The 21,695-nt window shown below is 41.6% G+C and overlaps 1 protein-coding gene across 2 annotated transcripts in view; it reads left to right on the top strand.

Annotated features, from left to right (window-relative positions):
• Positions 1-21,695, top strand: part of Vav3 (vav guanine nucleotide exchange factor 3) — a 313,297-nt gene that overhangs the window by 137,552 nt on the left and 154,050 nt on the right. For both annotated transcript variants that reach the window (XM_075981573.1, XM_075981572.1), the window contains exons 5-11: positions 3,646-3,754; positions 5,839-5,931; positions 8,991-9,059; positions 10,265-10,368; positions 12,459-12,558; positions 16,805-16,900; positions 20,358-20,426. In XM_075981573.1, coding sequence (XP_075837688.1) covers positions 3,646-3,754; positions 5,839-5,931; positions 8,991-9,059; positions 10,265-10,368; positions 12,459-12,558; positions 16,805-16,900; positions 20,358-20,426 — 640 coding nt within the window. The remainder of the gene's footprint in view (positions 1-3,645; positions 3,755-5,838; positions 5,932-8,990; positions 9,060-10,264; positions 10,369-12,458; positions 12,559-16,804; positions 16,901-20,357; positions 20,427-21,695) is intronic.

Below are 21,695 nucleotides of genomic sequence, written 5' to 3'. Positions count from 1 at the left end.
TGTGCACTAACATGTTCTGTGCATTATCTATGTAGTGACTGTGTTAAGTTCCTACTGTTATAAGTTAATGAGAAAAACCAAATTTGTATATCAAGCTAACTTCTTTAAGATGATATCACACATAGTAGTCTTTGAACCCAGATGTTTCACACCATGAAGCTTGAGAGTATTATTATTATTATTTCAAGAGACAGGGTTTCTCTGTAGCTTTGGAGCCTGTCCTGGAACTAGCTCTTGTAGACCAGGCTGGTCTCGAACTCACAGAGATCCCACTGCCTCTGCCTCCTGAGTGCTGGGATTAAAGGCGTGCACCACCACTGCCTGGCACAGTTCTAGAGGTTCTCAATCACTGTTCTGGATGACATTTGTGGTGACTTGGTGCTGTGGGATCGCTCACTAGAAGAGCAGGTGAGGGGAGTACTACTGGCAGCCATAACAATGGGCAGCGAATAATCCTTTCTAGACTAAGCGACATTTGGAGTGGCCTTGAAGTCATATATTTTTAATGTCCTTTGAGAATAGTTTCTTGCTGATTCTAAATTTCCAAGAACTCACTGCCATTAAGTAAAATAGATGCTGATTATCCAACTAATTGGCAACAGTCTTTTATGAAGTAACTGTAAGGTTACTGGTCTTGTAATCGGATTCTTAGGAAGAACACATTATGTCCAATGCAGTGATGATGCTCTTTCAAAGCCCCACCTGGGCTGAACCCCAACAGAGGACACTGATACCTAACACTTTGTTTTGTATAGCCTTTGCCCACCTAGTTCTGCTTAGTTGTGTTGTTAGGGAAGATTTAGTTTAGAGGGAATGTTAGGTGTCAGGTAGGAGGAGGCTTCCCAGTCACAATGTCAGGGAATGGATTCCACAGTCCATTTTGTTTCTGGCAAGACCCCTTCCATCAGGACCAGCCCCTCCACAGTTGATTGTCTCAGTTAGAGCCACCATGACCTCAGGAGGCTCCCCTGCCATTTGATGGGTTACATAAAATACCCGGACTCCGGACAGCTGGGGCTGTATAGAGAGACCCCATCTCACCCACCCTCAAGATAGAGTGAAGCTAAGTGCTCAGACTAGCCCAGTTGTCCTGCTGTGTCCTAAACCAGAGTCCATCAGATGCCCTGCTATGGAAATCACAGAGCTGCCAGTATGACTTGACTCCTTGGAGTGCAAGTCGAAATTGAAATGCATCTTTCATCCTTTCTCTTCCCTCTATGATCCCCCTAATCCTCTCTTCCTAAGCCCCCTAATCTGTATCTGATGTTACAGTCCCGAGTTTCCCTGACTCCTTCCTCATCATCCTTTGCCCGAATTGCAGCTCTCAGCCTCATAGCGTTTTGCCTCTTAGCTTCTGGTCCTCCTGCCTGTTTTTTCCTCCCCACCTCCCTTTCCTCTGTAAATCTCCTGCTGCTTCCTGGTTATCCCAGTTAAGGTTGAGCTCACCGAGTGCATGGCTCCTTATGGTTGTTTCCGCTCTTCCCTCCAGTGGTCCTGCACACTGCCCTGAGGGGTTGCCAAGGCCAGCAACCCTAGGCTCTCTGAACTCCATCCTTCGCGTTAGTGCTCTTTTCAGGAGCACAGGCTCTCTCTTCGCTTGATGTAGATGTGTGCCACCTTTATTGGCATTGAAGTTCTATTAGGATAGACTTCAGCTATACCCTCCCAGAAAACAGTATTTATTACAGCAGATAGCTATTGGATAAACTGACATATTCATAATCTAGCTGAGTCATATGACCTCTTTGACACCTTCCCTGGCTTTCTTTAGTGATTCTTCTCTTCTCTGCTTCTTTAGTTTCTGTTAATTTCTCTTGTTGCATATATAAGATTATATGCTTATGGCTGTTCTTCTTATAAGTCAGTTTGTGTGTGCTTGTGTGTTATGTATGGTGCGTATGTGCATTCATGTGTGAGTGTGTGGTACATGGGTGCCCAGGCGTGTGTTTGGAGGTCAGATGTCATCCTTGCCTCCTATATTGTTTGGGACTATCTACAGCAGGCTGGCTAGCTGCCCCCCACACTTCCAGGGATTCTCTCGTCTCCATCTTACTATAGAGCCCTGGGATTAAAGAGGTGCTAACATGCTCAGCTTACTGGGAGTTCTGGGAGTTCAAACTCGGGTCCTCACACTTACATGACAAACACTTTTACACACTGGTCCAGATTCTCAATGGGAGAGCTTTTGATATATATATGTCTCAAGTCTTTAGAGCGTGCAGTTCAGTCAGTTCTTCAAAAATATCTGCTGGATGGATGAGCAGATGGGTGGGTGGGTGGACAAGTACTTCTGAAGTGAATTTTTCTCAGAGCATCGTTCTCTCGGGCTTCAGCTCCCTCCTCTCATAGACCTCCCTTCCCTCTGGGTTTTGACAGTTCACTTCTGTCAAATGCCTCCAAATAATCTTTCATGACAAACATAAACAGCCTGTGATTGTACCAGCTCTGAAAAATGTTCCAAGTTGCGGGCTGACACAGCCACAGTGTCTTCGGTTTTGTTCGTGTCAATTTATAACCGTCAGCCTGCGCAGCCTGAAGAGGGGGCTCAGGGCTGGTGATGTGAAAGGGCTGAGCTTCACTCTCAGAGGGATTAACTCATTCCAACACCTCTGTATTGGTCAAGGCCATCCTGTGGGATTGTGCTAGTAGAAGGCATTTCTACAGGTTTTAAACCAGGAGGAGAAACTGAAGAGGGTAGAGTCCTAAAATGGAGGGAATGCCGTGGCTGACCATTCTCGTCGTCTCTCAGGAGGGGTTTGGGAACAGTGCCCTGGACAGCCACCGCTAATGTCCAAGTACTCACGGGGAACTGGAAAGTACAAATATTCCCAAGAAACCGACATGTGGCATTTAAAGACTGTAAAATAGATTTTAGATATTTTAAAGATCTTTGCCTGTCCCCCCTCTTTAAAAATAAAATGCAAGCAGTTAGCACAGATAAAGGCAATTTGATTATAGAGAGATGTCTCTATATCTTCAAAGTGAGCTTCTCGGAGCATGGTTTGAAAAGCACTGAATTAGGCAATAATAACATTACAGCAACCGATGCTGTTATCAAACAGATTTTCACTATTTCAGCTCCTCACCTTCTCACACTGTGCCCTTTAATAATATAATGAAGCTGAGGCCATGGAATACTGGGATGCAGAGTCAGTGTGATGAGACCATTAAAATATTCTGTGTAAAACAAACCGGATTTTGAGACCATGACTCTGCTGTAGACTAGATGGGTTCACTTTGACAAGTCTGGTAACTTTCAGATCTCCCAAAATTCATCATTTTTGGTAGATCAAATACTAAGCCATAGCCATATGATAACTAGTGTCCAGAGACTTAGAGCTGTGGCTACCTGCAAGATGATCATTAATATGGTTCTATGAAAGTAAAAGCCAGTTAGGTATGAATTACCACCGTCCCAATGGCTAGATTCTTCTGTCTGTCATTGAGATAATTGGGAGGGACATAGTCTTAATGGGAGCCTCTTGACTCTCTCCACTAATTCCATTTTCCCACTTCTCTGAATTTTCTGTGAAACTCATTGGGAAAATTTCAATCTGTTTTGAATTAGAACCTTTAGGGAATGTCTCAGTGTTATATCCACTGTGTACTAGAATACAGCCATTATAACCACACTCCTTGTTTCAGTGAAACCCGCGTGGAGGACGAAGAAGACCTCTATGATTGTGTGTACGGTGAGGATGAAGGCGGCGAAGTCTACGAGGACTTGATGAAGGCGGAGGAAGCTCAGCAACCTGTAGGGCTTTTGCTTATTTTTAAAAGTAACTCTAAGTAGTTTTTTTAGGAAAGCCATTAGTTAGGAGGTCAATTAATGTCCTTACTTAACTTCTGTTGAAATATTTAACAAAAGCTCCTTGTTTGTTTGGAACTTAGGTAATAACTTATTTGGAGACAGGAGCTGCTTTTTTTTTTTTAAGTTCAAAATGACTGTAGGGGTTTATGGTCTAACTCTTTCCTGAGAAAACTGAGCATTAGGGGGCTATTGGGGCTATTGGGGGGCTATTGGGGCTATTGCCATGCCGGTTACCATTTCTGTGAATCGTGAGATAGTAATTGTGAAAGTACATCGTTTCCAAAGCAGATCCATTCTTTTCATTTTAAATTTAGCATAAGTTATGTCAGCGACGGTTTCTTCTCACTCGCTAGCTCCTGTCACAAGTGGCTCTCCCCTTGACTGCTTTCCTTTTTTAAAATTCTTTTCCAATACATTGCAACCCAACCACAGTTTCCCTCCACGTCTCCCAGCCCCTCCCCCACTCCCTTCTCCTCCAGATCCATTCCTCCTCTGTTTCCCGCCAGAAAAGAGCAAGCCTCCCCGGGGTTGTCAGCTGAACAAGCTGCAGTAAGACTAGGCCCATACCCTCACTCATATCAAGACTGGGCAAGGCACTAAGTTTTTGTTGCTGTTTGTTTGGGTTTTTGTTTTTATTAAACTTCTTCAGATACTAACAATAACCAGTAGGCTCTCATAACTCCCATGCCATGCATGTGCCTGGAACATCCAGAAAGAACTGCCTTGAACTGTCTTCTCATCCATGATTTGAAATTTTTTTTTTAAAAAGTCAGCTTCTTAGGCATTTATTACCATATTCTCTTATCCTAAAGACTTTGTCATCGTCTGGGTGGTCACTTAGCTTTTTCAGGGGTTTCATGAGTTGGCTGTGCTCTCTGTGCTCTGTCTGGCTTTTAATAAAAGGCTGGGGGAGGCTGTGGGGTTCCACACTGGGGAGGAGAGGCAGACATAGGGTAGAAATAAGCCACTGAGCCTATATTTCAGAAATATAATCACTATGTGTTTAACTTGGTGTATGAGAGGTGGGCTGTCCTGGCTGCTTTTCCCAGAGGGGTTTCAGGTACATCTCTTCTGAAGTGCCTGCGAGCATCAGCTGCGTCAGGGCCAGCAGATCCTCAGGGTCTCCTCCACCCTCAGTACAGTCTTCCCCCACTATCCACCTCTGGGTGGTATCCACCTCTGGGTGGTTGCCATGGGCTATAATTAACAACAGTAGTAGTTTGGACTCCCTGGCAAGGCGACACGTGCTTTCCGTGGCTTCTGTCACTTGGCACTCTTTGGGTTTAGTACTCTCCGTCTTGTTTTATAGAAAGCGAAAAACAAGCCACAGAGAAACCCAGTTACTTGTTTCTAGTTATAAAGCTAACAATAATCAGTATCTGAACTGAATTCCATTTTTGTCTGTGACTCTGTGACCTTGGTGTTATGCTGAACTTTAACACTAAATGAAAGAACTATATATTATGATAATGTATAAAAGCAGTCTTTGAGGGAATTTACATATTCTCTCTCTCTCTCTCTCTCTCTCTCTCTCTCTCTCTCTCTCTCTCTCTCTCTCTGTGTGTGTGTGTGTGTGTGTGTGTGTCTGTGTGTCTGTGTGTTGCTGATGACTGATATCCTGGCCTGATATATGCTATACAGTTATTAATGAGCTGTATCCCCAACTCTCACATTCCTTTTAAATATTTAAAAAATACTTTTACTATTTCCTAGTCATTTCTGCAGTACATATGTAATCTACTGTCTTATGAAGGAAGTGCTTAGACTCTGTTACCAGATTCATTAACATCTGATTAAAAAATGCTTTTATTTAAGAAGATTATTGATTTCAAAACTTATTATGGTCACATAAAACCTTTTCATTTGTAGTGTTGAAAAAAATAGCTCAAACAAAATGTGTCACAAATGCAGCTAAGCATGTCTTTCGGCAATGTTTGGTTAGGATGGAAAGGGATTTTGATCTTTTCCTAGATAACCTGACATGAGAATTCAGCTAAATAGTCTAAATTTTACCTTTCTATCTGCAGAAATCACAAGAAAATGATATACGGAGTTGTTGCCTAGCAGAAATTAAGCAGACAGAAGAAAAATATACAGAAACTTTGGAGTCAATAGAAAAAGTAAGTTATCAAGTATCTACGCCCCAAGGTTACCTTGCATAATCTATGTGCTAGACCAACAACTTTTGCAGTGTGTGTATGTTAATATATATTCTAAGATTTACACTGGATGCCAGGCTCAGGAAAACAAATACCACATGTGCTCACTTATAGGTATAATCTGAAAACACTGAAGTCATTCAGGTGCCAAGTAGAATTAGGGACTAGTACAACCTTGGGTAGTAGAGACAGGAATGGTAGTTAAAGGACATAGTCTTTAAAAGGATATAGTCTTATATTAGAAAGAAAGAATATTTCAAAATCTATACCCAGAATAGACAAATGTATAGACAGATTACACACAAAAAAGCAAGTGCCTGGAACTTTGGGGAAGCATAGCATGTATGTGGAGTGGGGAGGGTATGCAGGCTGAGGGGGAGAAGTGGAGCGTGACCATGAGTGTCTGTGGGATGTTTTATGTGGTAAACAGTTTTAAATTTGATTGTGATAGCTGCATAGCTCTGAACTTCTAAGAACCATCGGATTGCGAGCTACATAGTTGTGTTGTGAGAAATGTGAATTATGTCTCAATAAAACCCTCCCAAAGAAAAAAATAAAGACATCAAAGCAGATTTATACATTCTATAACTATTTATTGCTCTCTTGACATCTACATGGCACTGTTTTAGGGACTGAGAACATAGTAGCAAAGGCAGGAAGACTGTGGGTTTTTCTAGTAGTTTCTGTATCGTGAGAAAGTTTAGGCTGGATGCCAGGTGGGTGGGGAATTACCTGAAGAAAAATCAGCCAGAGAGGATGGATGGCATGCGTTAGAGATACGTATAGAGTCTGATGGCAGCGACCTCTGTGTAAGAACGCGGTGCTTAGTTCATCAGCTGACGAAGTTGAGGGCATAAGCCATGTATATATTCTCGTGAAGAGTGTTCTGGGAGAAAGTTTCTTCAATTGGAGGGTGCAGGGGTGCTCTAGGAAATTCTGATGGGAAAGTACTAAGCTTCGGCTTCATTTATGGAACAGTCGTGGTCCAGGGTGGCAGATAGAATGGGTGGAGGAGATTGGGAAAGAGGCGAGAGAACTGATGGGCTACCGAGTAATACAGGGACAAAAGCTAGAACCTTTGAGCAGACTTGGTGTAAAGGCATTCTGGCCCTTGTGAAGCAAGGGTGGGAAGCAGAAGAAAACTAGAAGGATATTATAATAACCAAGATGACAAGAAATCATAGCACTGAGGGAGATTAGAGGGATGTTAGACTTTGGAAATGGTTTGTCTAATTAGAACCAACAGACTTTGCTGGTCTAGGCAAAGAATTGTGAAAGAAGGAAGAACCAAAGATGGATGCTAGAAAATGTGTGGATGCTGACGTCAACTAAAGAGACGGAGGGCAGGGAATCGTGAATCTGTTGGACATGTTAACCTCGTGTTCTGCCTTAGACTTCCCCTGGGCCATATTGAGGCAGATATTAAGTATGCATGTCTTCCTCTGATAGGAAAATCTGGTCTGTATATGGATAGGCCTTTAGGCTGCAGTACTAAGCAAGGTCATTTCAGGAAAGGCCTGTCCAATAGAGGTTAGCAAAATGAGAACCAGGTGAAAACTTTTTTTTTCCTACAGGAATACAGAAGGGGTAGAAGAGTTGGCTTTGGAGAGTGGATTGGTTAGGAACAGTGTGGACATGTGGCATTACTGAGCCCATTGCTTTTCATGGTCTTATTTAAAATTTAGCTATCAATATAGTATATGGATCTATACAACATATGGCGAGATAGATATAGCCAAAAGATTTGTTTATCGAGAAAAATCTATTGGAAGGAGAGAGCATCGTTCTGATGGTGGCTCGTGGGCTGTAAACTGGGTAGAGAGTGGATCGAGACCACGAAGGGTGTGAAACTCAGTACACTGGGCACAGCACAGCTAGAGACTTCCTTGAACAAAGTGAACTTCCTGGGCTGGGCATGGGGTTCAGAGAGATGGCTGCTTGAAGTTAGCCTGTGAGGCATGTGCAGATGTTGCTCATGACAGTGTCTTGTGGTATGACCATGAGATTCGGGAGTTGAGTTCACTATGATTGGAAATAAAGGACCTGACAGGCCAGGTTCCTAGAAGGGCCCTATACAGACTCTGAGATGGCTGGCAGTGGAAGAGAAGTACCGGCTGATGCATGGAAGTGGTGTACAAACTACACCAGCAGATCGTCCCTCTCAAGAGCCTGTGTTGGAGAATTGGAGGGATGTTCTACATGTATCCTCAAACCTGTCTCCCAACTGTTGCCATTGTTTTCCTGCTTGGCCAACAGCTTCTAGCTTTTAGGAGCCTTTTGTCTTATATTTAAGAGTCTCGGCTTATATTTATGCCTTTGTTTGCATGTATGTATGTGTATGGTATGCACGAATGCATGTTTGTGTATTCATGTCTGTACACATGTGTTTACATATGAGTGGGTGCCTGAAGTTGACATCAGGTGTCTTCCTCTATTGTTCTCCACTTTTCTTTTTTGGGGTAGGGTCTCTTGCTGAAGCTTAAGATTGCCAGTTGCAGGAAGTCTAGCTGTCTGCTTGCCCCAAGAATCTTTGACTCTGCCTTCCAACTCTGGGATCATAGGAGGCTGTCACATCTGCCCAGCTTGTTCATAAGTTCTGGGGATCTGAACTCAGACACTCATGCTTCTGTGGCAAGCACTTTAACCATCTCTCCAGACCCTATGAAGTCTTTATAGCTGTCCAATGCAGAATTTTTAATATAGAGAGTATTCCTAGTATTTGTGTTCATAACGCTAATAAATAGTTACTTTTAATACATTTTGCTGGTTGCTGGGCGGTGGTGGTGCACGCCTTTAATCCCAGCACTCGGGAGGCAGAGGCAGGCGGATCTCTGTGAGTTCGAGACCAGCTTGGTCTACAAGAGCTAGTTCCAGGACAGGCTCCAAAACCACAGAGAAACCCTGTCTCGAAAAACAAAAAAATAACAATAAAAAAAATTTGCTGGTTGCTAAAAAAATCATTATATAGATTAGGCAAGGTTATGCTTAATTAAAGTTACTTTCCTCTTCTCTCTTGGTAGTATTTCATGGCACCATTGAAAAGATTCCTGACGTCGGCAGAATTTGACTCGGTATTCATCAATATCCCTGTAAGTAAAACTGTGATAGGTACAGCTGTGTGTTTCCTAGAACATCTTCACTCATTAGTGGATTCCACATCCTTTCTTTATCTTACGTTCTTTTATGATTTTTATGTCTTGTGTTTTCTATGATTTTTTTTCTTTCCCAAATTCCCATATCCTTTTCTTTTGAAGAAGCTAACAGCATTATCTTTAATCCAAGGTCAATTAAGAATGTGTGTGTGCACAAATGACGAAGCAAGGGTCATGCCTTATCCAAGTCTCATTGTTATGAAGCAGTACTCTTAATTAAGTAATCATGATGGTGTTGTCTGCCCATCTCACTATTCCCTGGTGTACCCCCAGGGATGTCATTTACCTTCCGCCATTGGCAGATTGGCAGTTAGATCAGCCGTTTCTGATTGTGCCAACATCTTTTTTGATAGTCTCTGCTCTTATGGATTTTAATCAGCAATATGCCAGAGAAGACATATTCATCTTCAATTCTTAGCCTGCAAAGAGTGAGCTTGCTGTTATGTTTCTGTGTGCTCCAGGGTACACAGGGAGAGATAATGGAGAATTGGTACCTTGATTCAATGTCCTCATTCTCCCTCTGCGGCATGCATTCGCTGGCTGCTGAGGACGACTTGCTTATCAGAATACAAATAAAATTATGACGTCTGAGTTGCTACAGCAAACTGTTAATTTGGTTCGTGTTTGTGTCATTAGTTCTCTGGTTTCAGGCAATTTAGTCTGATTGTTGTTAGCTTAGCACTAGGGCACCACTAATTGACCAAACAGATTTGCATCTCTGTGTCCCAGGGACAGGAATCATTACTTTAGTCTGTCAATAAAACAGTAAGTACTTGATTAGTTTTATTTAAAAATTTGTAGTGATTATAAAATTAAAAAGCCATGCCTATTTTTTATGCAAAGGATAAATTGCCCTCTAATAGCAAGTGGGATAGTTTCTGTTTTCACTGAGCTCTGATATTTTTAAGTCCTCTCTGGAATTGCTATTTTTCATGCCCATGTCTCTCTCCCTCTTCTCCTGCTTCCTCCTCTCCGTTTCTTTCCCTTCCCTCCACCCCCTCCACCTGTCTGCTCTCTGAACTGCAAGTCTGGCCACAGTGGTAGCCGGGTAGCTCTGGATGTGGGGTATGGTTTTTTCTACATTTGGTTGGTTTTTGCTTCTGATTCCTTCTTTTCTTTTACAATGTTTTTTTTTTCACAAGGACCTCGTGAAAGTTCATCGGAGCTTAGTGCAAGAGATTCACGATTCCATTGTAAATAAAGATGACCAGAACTTATATCAAGTTTTTATTAACTACAAGGAAAGGTAGGTTTTATATTTAAATATGTGTGGGTATTGGTTCAAAATTAGAAGAAATGTTAGTATTTAAAATGGAAAATATGCATTTCTTTTTTTTTTATTAAAATAGTTCCAGATAGAAAGTAGAACATAGCATAGTTCATCTTAGGGTAGTAGTTTGAGGTTTATATGTTAATAATTAACAATGACAACAGCAACAATAATAATAAGCTGGAGAGATGGGGAGATGCTCAGCAGTTCAGAGTGCTGGTTGCTCCTGTGGAATTTCAGCCCCCAGCACCCATATGTCAGCTTACAACTCTCTTTAACTCCAGTTCTAGAAGATCTAATGTCCTCTTTACTTCTAGGCACCAAATATCTATGCGCCTATATACATGCAGATAAACACGTATACACATAAAATAAAAGTTGTAAAAGCATGCCTAGTATAGTGTTTAGACTTATTTATTTTTTTATTTTGGTTTTTCGATTCAGGGTTTCTCTGTATAACAGCCCTTGCTGTTCAGGAACTGGCTCTTGTACACCATACTGCCCTCGAACTCACAGAGACCTGCTTGCCTCTGCCTCCTGGTTGCTGGGATTAAAGGTGTGCGCCACCACTGCCCGGCCATATTTAGATCTTTACATGGCAGAGCGACAGACTGAAATCCTTCTTCAGGGCTCATCACTCCTGAATGATGTAGTCTTTACTAACTCACACTGATGCTCCGTCTCCCTTTCCTCTGTGAAGGAATCAGAGAGGAAGAGCTGATACTCCAATATCTGACAACTTTTGATTTCAGAGCATTAGATTTATAGTCAAAGGGAACAACTTCTTGGTCTGGGGAGATAGCTTGGTAAAATGTTTATATATGCTTATAAATATATATGCTTATAATGTTTATAAAATGTATATACATGCACACATACAAATACATACATACACACAAACACATATAGTCACAAACACACAGACAGACACACATACACATACAAATACATACACACAAACACACACATATAGTGATATAGTCACAAATACACAGACACACACACAAATGCACATATACATGCACACATACAAATACATACATACATACAAACACATACACATACAAAACATACATAGGTACACACATTCAGAAAGGGGGGACAGACAGACACTGGCAGAGAAATCAATCTATTTTTCCCTTAACATAGAATATCTTTTTTTAAAAAAATTTTTGGCTTAAGATGTACTGCTCTCTCCTTTTACATCAAGCAACATAATTCCTAATACTAAGAAGTGGCTAATGAATTGCTTTGTGTCAACTTTTAGATAAATATTAACAGTTTATTAATACTTTTAGTTAGTGGAGAGATAAGAACACCAACAAAGCTAATAGCCTCTTTGCAAAATGTCGATATTGTAGAGCTGTCCTTGGTAAGCATGCTCAGTCTCCATGCAGTGTGAGTTATTTTTCATCGGTGGTGCCTCTCTTCCCACTTCTCAGATGATGTATGTTTCTTAATTATATGCAGTAAGGAGTAAGAAGCTTATTAATGAGTGAAGTCCTGGTGATTGTAATAAAATTGTGGTAGAAAATATAACCGTCTTGAGGATGAATAAGCAGTAAAAAGTTTATCTCCAATAAAATCTTAAAGAATTTTTTAATTTAAAAAGTTGATGTATATATTCAAATAACATTAGCAGTCATTAAGCCCTAATGTAAAATCTGTCTTCCATAAAACATACATGGAATCAATCTTATTCTAATTTGGAACCAAAAACTGACTTTTTGCTGCTGTCAATGTGAGTGGCCCTCGCTCCGCATGTAGTCTGTGTTAGAAACAGTCTCGAACCTGGAGAGAATGTTCAGGGTGGAGAACACTTGAGAACTTTGCAGAGGACCTAGGTTCAGTTCCAGCACCCCACATCACAGCTGCCAGTAACTTCAGTTCCTGGGATCCCAGCACCCTCTTATGGCCTCTTTGGACCTGCATATTGTGGTCTGCGTACAAGCAGACATGCACATGTGTGTAGTAGCAGCCCTGACTATAGCGTTAGAGACTGAAATCCCCTCGTTCCGCCTCTGCCTGTTTCTTTCAGCCTCACGGGTTTTCCCCTTCCCTTTCAGATTGGTTATTTATGGGCAGTACTGCAGCGGGGTGGAGACAGCCATCTCTAACTTAGACTTCATCTCTAAAACGAAAGAAGACGTCAAACTGAAATTGGAGGTGCCTGTTTTTTTTTATTATTTGTTTATTTCTCCAAGATGAAATGAAGTAGTGTATTCCTCTATTTGATGAAAGCAATGGAACACGTTTCCTCATGTGTGCTAAATACAACCTCACTCCAGTTTTATAAACTATTTCAAAAGATAGCCATGGGAAAAAACAAAACAAAACAAACAAACAAAAAAACTGCTGATAATCGTAGCAGGAGCAGAACCTAACTTTGTGTCTGTGGGTTTTATACACATTTTCTTCTTAGGTCCTCTTTACTGTGATGTGGATGCTGGTAGCTCTCTCATTCCACAGCTGAAAAGACCGAGTGCAGGGAGATGATGAGTGGAGTGAATCTCTCTCTCTCTCTCTCTCTCTCTCTCTCTCTCTCTCTCTCTCTCTCTCTCTCTCTCTCTGTGGTGTGTGTGTTTACAAATGTTTTGGACAGAATAAGACACCTGCACATTTACACAATGCATAGGTATTGCCCATAAGAGAGAAGCGTCGGCAGACAGATACAAGCATAAAACACCAGAGTGCTCTGTAAGTATTAGAAAGCCTTGAGTAAGTTGGAGATCTCTTCAATACACTAGATGCCTGATACTGGGGACTTATGCTATGTCATGACTTTGGAGGAGAGAATGGGGATAAACATCTAAAATCCCAGCACTTAAGGGGCGGAGGCAGGAGGGATTGCAGGTTTGAGGCCAGCCTGGGCCACACAGACACCCAGAGATTAAAACATGGACACACAGACACACACACCCTATCTGTCTGTAGATATATCTATGTGTGTGTGTATATCTTTAGAGCTTGTCTCAACCCATTCTTTTCTCCAAAGTCTTGATTTATGTGTATTCATTATATTGGATACGAGTTTATACATTTAAAGAACGTCTAAAAATGATTGTTATTTGAATTAGCACATTTAGGGATATTTTTGTGTTGTTGCCTCTTTAATATCTGCTTTCTCTTTTTCTTTGTTTAGTTCATCCGTAAAGTCAGGTAATAGAAAAGAGGGGAAAGTCTTTCAGATCTCAGCCCTTCCTTGTTTTTAGCACAATGGGTATGATTTCATTGCTTCCATCGTCCAAAGTTGAACATTATTGCTTAGGAGGTTTGCACAATAGCAGAGCACAGAGTATTTTATAGTGTCCCTTGACGATAGTGACCTTATATCTAGAGACAGTTTAGTCACCACTAAATGACATCTTTAAAGTATCATTAGTACTAAGGGTTAATGCTTCTCCCAGAGAATGGATGCTCGTAAGTGTAGAGGTCTAAGCTACCTTGACTCAAATTAGATAAGGTGATAAAATAAAGCTTTACAGCTCACGTTATTAGTTCAGAGCGGAGCAGTCGTTAGAGCAGCTTTTATTTTTTTTCTTTTTTCTTAGAAGGTGTAAAACTGTGGTTCTGGCTAGGAGTCAGCATGCCATCTCTCAGGCCTCTCTGGTTCTCAGCCCTGTTGAGTGACTGCTCTTCTATCAGAATCAGTGTCAAAGCTCTGCCTAGGACATGCACACCAGGACTGTACGTCTCGTACAGTTCCTGCCAGCCTCTGGAGAGGAGAGGCCTCAGGCTGAGTTCAAAAGGCTGCCAGGGAGAAACTGCAGTTGAGCATCCAGCCTCTCACTCAGCTCAGATGTCCTCTTCCAAACAGGGCCTGACTTGGGAGAGTTTAATGAGGAAGTGTAACATGGGCAGCCCACGGGTTGTTCTGAAAGCTGTCTTACTCTCGATGCCCGTCATTTCCATCTTTTTTTCTTTGGTGGTTAGGTTTTTTTGGGGGGCTTGTTATTATTTTTATTATGTATGAGTATGTGTGTCTTTCTTACTTAGGAAATAAGTTAATGTAGGGCATAGGGTAAGAGACTCTGCTTTTTTGTGGGAGTCTGAGCTTAAACTCAATGATAGTTCTTTTGGTTAATACTGAGTTTAGGTCAAGTGGTGATGGATTACTTTAGAAGAATTATTGATCTCACTTATTTACTTTCAATGATAAGAATTTATACTCCGATCTCCATCTGCAAGGCAGCTGATGCCAATATTTTTTCTCCCTGAACTTGGAACTTAAACAAACTGATGTCTCTCCCAATAATTTTAAATGAATTTCTGTGATTTTATATGTACAAATTTCTGTTCCTTGCACTAAGTTGGGATGGCCTAGAGTTAAAAAAAAAGAGTTTAAAATACAGAATCACGCCGGGCGTTGGTGGCGCACTCCTTTAATCCCAGCACTCGGGAGGCAGAGGCAGGCGGATCTCTGTGAGTTAGAGGCCAGCCTGGTCTACAAGAGCTAGTTCCAGGACAGGAACCAAAAGCTACAGAGAAACCCTGTCTCGAAAAATAAAAAAAAATACAGAATCACTGTCAATAATGCCATAGCTCCCAGTAATGCCTTTGAATGTGGTAGAAAATCTAAGAATGGGTAAAGAAATAAATCGATGACCCACGTGTTGTCTTAAGTAACTCTATGCACTGAAGAGTCCATGGTCTGTCGCTTGTAATTGCAGGAGAATGTTGAATTCATGTCATTTCTCTCTAGCAGTTGTTTGACATTTTGTCATCTTTTGGAATAACAATGTATATATGTTTTAGTCAAGATTCTCTAGAGGAACAAAATTGGCAGAGTGAATCTGTACCACACTCCTGGTACCAAATTTTTTATTAGTCGGGTTCTCTAGAACCTACCTAGAAACCTATATAGAAAGGGGATTTATTAGAGTGGCTTGCAGATGCTGGCTCTGCTAGTCTATCAGTGGTTGCTAGTGGGAAATCCAAGAATCTAGTTGTCCAATCCATAAGGCTGGATGTCTCAGCTGGTCTTCAGTAAGTGCCAGTGAGAACCTGAGTAGTGAGGGAGGCAAGCAAGCAAAGAGCAAAAGGTTTCTTATTCCATGTCCTTTATATAGTTTCCAACAGAAGCTGTGGTCTAGATAAAAGGGGGATCTTCCCACACTTCAAATTACTTAATCAAGAAGAATCCCTCACAGGTACACCTAGCTGCTTGGGATTTAGTTAATTTCAGATATAGTCAAGTTAACAACCAAGAATAGCCATCTATCTATCTATCTATCTATCTATCTATCTATCTATCTATCTATCTATCTATCTATCTAATATGTTAGTATATATTATACATGATGATGACAATTCAATATAAGATACACATAAATAATATATAATATATATTTGGTATATTATATATATATATATGAAATACTTTCATATATATATGTAAGGGTCCAGGGAGGACAGTAACCTGCCCAAGTCAAACAGCCAGGGTTTCATATGTTAATACTTAAAATTCAAATTATCTATTCCTAGGTCATAGCTACCATCAAGAGTGAAGAAGTCAATATAATTTTAAAGTAAACTGTTTGTTTTGTGACTAAGTTTACTGTGCAGCCTCAAACTTATGTCACTCCTCCTGTCTCAGGCCCCTGAGGGCTAGAATTAAACACATGTACCACCATGCCCTGATTAAAGTATTTTAAAAAGAGGATCAAATATGCAAAATCTGAGGCTTTAAAAATATTATCTGTGGTAGCAGGTTTCTATTTCAACATATTCAGCCAAATATTCCTTTTCATTGAGCTCAATAAATATTTATTAAGCAAACAGAGGGTTTTTAAAAACAGGTTTAAGGTCCATGTCTTTAGTATAAGAGGTTATACTGGGGCAGATACTCTTTACAGTATTTCTTTACTTCTTTAAGAACCACAAGGTACATATGTACACAGACCAAATGAGGGAAGAAGGCAGGAGGGAGGAAGAGATGAAGGAAATGGTTTTGATTAAGATTCATCTTAAAGCCTAGCAGAGTGCTTTGGACAAGAGATGCTGGTTTCTTTGGAGAGACTGGAAAGAGTGATTGGATAGACTTGATGAAGCCGAAGCATGAAGGTGGATGAGCCCAAAGGGCTTGAATGAGTGGGGGATTGCTGCTATCTGGTTCATAAGCCTGAGGGCTATGTGGGAGTCAACTCTACAGGAAAACTGTGCAGGGTTAGGATCGTGTGCTCTAAAACAATCTTCACTGATGAAACCGTTCATTTGATTCACATGACCATTTGAAATACTGTAAGACTTGCTCTATAAAACACTGAAGGTACTTTATTGTTTGAACAGAAGTATTGGGAAGGAAAAGAGGGAAGATATTTTAGAAGGATTCTACTTGTGGGCTTTGCATCTTGTAGTGTTTTATGACTCCCTTTGAGAAAACTAACAAAAACTTTGAAATCTATCACATTAGGAATGTTCAAAAAGAGCAAACAACGGGAAGTTCACTCTTCGCGATTTGCTGGTCGTCCCCATGCAGCGTGTGCTGAAGTACCACCTCCTCCTTCAGGTCTGTACTTTCACCAGGCTCTGCTGCCTCTGTTCCTCCCACAGGGCGCCATGTTCCTCAGCATCATGCTGCACAGGGTGCTACGTTCCTCAGCATCATGGTGCACAGGGTTCCATGTTCCGTCAGCATCATCCTGCACAGGTGCTGCACAGGGCTCCACGTTCCTCAGCATCAGGCTGCACAGGGCGCCATGTTCCTCAGCATCATGCTGCACGCGGCTCCACGTTCCTCAGCATCATGCTGCACGGGGCGCCATGTTCCTCAGCATCATGCTGCACAGGGCTCCATGTTCCTCAGCATCATGCTGCACAGGGCTCCATGTTCCTCAGCATCATGCTGCACAGGGCTCCATGTTCCTCAGCATCATGCTGCACAGGGCTCCATGTTCCTCGGCATCATGCTGCACAGGTGCTGCACAGGGCTCCATGTTCCTCAGCATCATGCTGCACAGGGCGCCATGTTCCTCAGCATCATGCTGCACGGGGCGCCATGTTCCTCAGCATCATGCTGCACAGGTGCTGCACAGGGCTCCATGTTCCTCAGCATCATGCTGCACAGGGCGCCATGTTCCTCGGCATCATGCTGCACAGGGCGCCATGTTCCTCAGCATCATGCTGCACAGGGCTCCATGTTCCTCGGCATCAGGCTGCAGAGTCTCCATATTTTTAGTGTGAAGTGTGAAATGGCCAGGACAGCTAGGCATTTTATTTTCCTTTTAGAAAAAAAAATCTGTGTTTACTAAAACGACACGTGTTGTGTTCTTCAAACAGGATAGAGAAAGAAAAAAAACAAGAACAAATACAAATATGCCTTAAATGGCATAGTTTGGAATTAGCAGTAATCATTTGCCAGCGCGTGTACCTAAATTTGGTCCGGTTAACTGCATTAGCTTCTCCATCTTATGACAACAATTCATAGACGACTGTGTTATGCGCTGCATGGCCTTTTCACTGCACTAAACATAATAAGGCTACACTCTACTGTGAGGTGATTCTTTCTAAAGCCCACAAAGTTTACGGTTTCCACGGTTAAGTCCGCTAATGAGGGTGGAGAGTCTTATAAATTTAATTTGATAGCTATACCAGGAGGCTCATTAGTTCTGCTCCAAAGAAATGTCTTACTGTATTAGTGCGCCAGCCCGGCTGATGCTCCTGGAACGCATTATATATTAAAAAAAATCTACTACCAGTACGTGAAATAGAATTTTGAGTCTTCTGTGCTTTGTACATCTTGTATATTAAATTTCTTGAACTGTAGCCATGCAATTATTAGTCATTTCTATTTTGGTTCTACTGAGAAATCAGAAAAATTCAAACCCTGATTATTTCTTAAAAAATGCATTAAAACATTTATGAGACCTAAACTCAAAGTAACTTAATCAAATTGAATTTTATGAAAAAATAATGACGACTCAAGCAGTTAACTTTCAAGACATCACGGAGCTAAAAATGTCCAAAATGAGATAATGGTTTATTTTGTTGCTTTGATGTAGTGAAGGGCTGATTGAAGAATTTATAAGATTTCAGAACGAGAGAAAGACTCTGGGTCCTTGTAAGACTTTGTCCCGACTCATAAAACTAAGTAATACAATTATACGTTTTTGAAACTCCTCACTTGGCCCTCCTTTTTTTTTTCTCGTGCTGTTTTGCGTTTTAGAGTTTAAGAGGGTGTGTAATTACATAATGACATTTAAAAGGCTTATTTCGGGTACTACATGTAGATAAAAATTTTAGAGGTTTTTTTTTTTAATCTCAAAGTATTTTTGGAGCATTTGTCTGGTGTCTAGAATGTGTTTTTAAAAAAAATGTGGTTATTAGTTTGTGGTTTTTCTCCTTTCTACTGCACATTCATGATATCACAAGGAAATCAGTTTCAGCTGCTGGCTGATTTGATAACAATGATATATGAAATTTAAAATATTTTTTAGGGGGAGTTTTGGAAACTTTAAGAGTGTTTTACTATTTTATTTAACAAAGGGAGAATAAAAATAGGATTTGGGCGGCTTTTTATATTTGGCAGTTCTCTCTTTCTGGAGTTCCTGTTTGTAACAGGAAACAGTACCAGTGCTTAGTCCTTTAGAGAATTTTGAGTAGTGTGTGCGCAGGCCAAACAGTGTTAGGAATGCCTTGTGCAACAGGCCCCCACACCCCTCTGCCCTAGGACAGGCACAGTGCAAACTCCGAAGTGTAACAATGTGTTGGGTGCACGGAAGAGACACAAAGGCACTGACTACACCTCAGCTTATTGGGGACCCCGGGAGAGGCTTCATCTTCCATCTTCCTAGAGGGATGATTTGTGAGTTGAGCTTGGAAGGGCTAGTGTGAGTTTGGCAGGCGGATGATGGGAGGAACATTCTAAGTAAAGAAAACACCATGCCCTATGTGTTAATAAGAATGTCTTTTGAGAACTATTGATTCCTTAGTGAGGATAGAAAGTAGGCTGTATGGGTAGAAGTTGAGAGAAACGGATAAGGAGAAGTTTGCAGAACCCAGATCAAGTGTATGATGACTAGGAGGTGCTGGGTAACAATAGAAGAGTTTGGGGACTCACAGAAGTCTAACTAGGATGGAGACAAGATAGGACTTAGAGTGTAGAAACCTGCTTGGTGTCAGAGGCGTGAGCAGATTATTGGAAGGAGAGAAGCTGGCTCCAAAATCTAGTTTGAAGCACTTGAGAATAACCTGTTCAAAAAATATGACAGCCAGGCAAGTGCTCTCTAGGGCAGGACCAAAGTTAACATCAGTGAGATCAATGAGACGTAGGGATGGAAAGGGGATGGCAGAGCCTGGGATGCCCTTCAGATCTTGGCTTTGGTTGCTACACCCATGGAAATGCTCAAGCACCCTCAGTAGCCCGCTCATCCTGGGTAAGGGTGGAGCAAGCTTGGAACTTATTGGATGGAGAGGTCTATGGAACAATTGTTTAGCTGGACATGTGAGTCTGATATCAGGTGTGATTTCTGGGTTTGGCGGGCATACTGCAGAGGAATGGCCTCATTGGGTAAGAGTTGATATGACAATGGCTGCGATCACATTTGGAGAATATGTAAGATAAGAATAAGAGAGTGAACATGTAGGTGACAGCTACTCTCTAAGGAGAAAGGAAACCATGCACGACTGAAGAGTTGGTAGAAATATAGGCTATATCAGCAGGACTGTAACAGTACTGCACACAAAGCATCCTCTTGTCCCCAAATGGAGAGGGATGTGGCGTTAGAATCCATTCTCTAGAGAAGCAGTGTGTGAGACAGAATAGAAAGTATCTCTCCTGTCCATCCAGAGGTCAGGACGTTCTGGAAAACATGAATGTAAGGGCGAGGGTGGAGTATAGCTGATACGAGTCAGTCAAAATTATCACAGTGTGGAGAGGCTGATGGTGTCTTTCAACCCTTTTGCTTCTTCCTTCAGTATGAGTTTTGAATTTAAGGAAAGCCTTGCTAACCTGTGTCTTCAAACAGGAGCTGGTCAAACACACCCATGATCCTACTGAGAAGGCAAACCTGAAATTGGCTCTGGATGCAATGAAGGTAAGTCAGCTGCTCCTGAAACGTGCCCTAGTCTTTATCTGCCTGCCTAGAAGCCATGGGATTCGCACTGCTAGTGTGTGTATATGTACTCGTTAACCCTGTCAACATTCGTGCTTGTTATTGGTGAGGAGAGTAAGTGCTGAAATAGATGTTTGTCATGTCGTTTGTGGTGGGTTTGTTTGTTTGTTTGTTTTCTGAGACTGAGAATTCCTGATACTTGCTATGTAAACCAGACAGATCACATATTTGCGGCACGCTTCCCAGCATCAGCCTCTGAAATGGAATTCTTATATAGATTTAAAGGCTAGACAAAAAAAATAAGTAATGCCATAAAATTAAGAGGTATGATCAAACTACTTTTGTGCAGTTGGCCGGCTTTTATAGCCTCCAGGAACGACTCAGATAGTGGTTTTGTTCCATGTTCTTCTCACAGTTACTTTTGTAACTGCTGCCTTGAATGAGCACAGGGCCATAGGTGGCGACAGAAGCACCGGTGTGGTTTTCTCTCGGACCCGTCCTCTGCCAGGTTGCCCATGATGGATCCTGTACAAGTTGACTTCACTTTGGGTTTTTGTTGTCAGCTAAACCTGAAAGTCAAGAAGACACAGAGAGGGATAAAAGCAGGAGGTGTGAACTTCTTGGGGGAATGTCTGAAAGCCCAAATTTCACATTATGCTTAGTCAACTTGACTCTGAGCTGTGACTGAAACAGAATCAAGCACTTGTTTTGAGAGGAGTGACAGTGTGTTATCTAAGTGCTTAACGGTGCCCCGGCCCGATCTCAGCACTGCCTGTGCTGGTTGGATGAGCTTAGCATGGGTGTCATGACCTTCACTTGGTCATTTATGGAGGCCAGAAAAGTAACAAATGTTGTTTGTGTCCTTAAGAAGTCGTTCATGGATGGGTCCTACTGGAAGCCAAACTTCCACTGAGAACGTTGTTTATTTGCAGAGTTGTGTTCCTATTGGATGCTTTAAAGAAGGTAAAGAAAGCAAAAAAAGGAAGAAAAAGCTTAGAGAACAGGGAAATGAGGATCACACAAAATAAAAATAGCCAGTTACAGTATGGGAGGATGAGCTAATGCTTTAGAAAAAAAAAACGAAACATTTTTAAAATAGGTGAGGCAGGTGGAAAGCATGACCGAAGGCCTCCCTTCAGTTTATTCTGGTTTGTGCAGCTCCGTTCTTCACCTCTCCTCTGTTCCTCCATTATTGACTCTGAAATTAAACTAGCCTTCATGACTGAGCCTTCGCCGGAGCTAACAAGACAT

This window comes from Microtus pennsylvanicus, chromosome 7 (genome assembly GCF_037038515.1).
Source record: "Microtus pennsylvanicus isolate mMicPen1 chromosome 7, mMicPen1.hap1, whole genome shotgun sequence".
Classification (NCBI taxonomy): domain Eukaryota; kingdom Metazoa; phylum Chordata; class Mammalia; order Rodentia; family Cricetidae; genus Microtus; species Microtus pennsylvanicus.
Note: the sequence above shows the minus strand (reverse complement) of the source record. Positions and strands in the feature narration are given on the sequence as shown.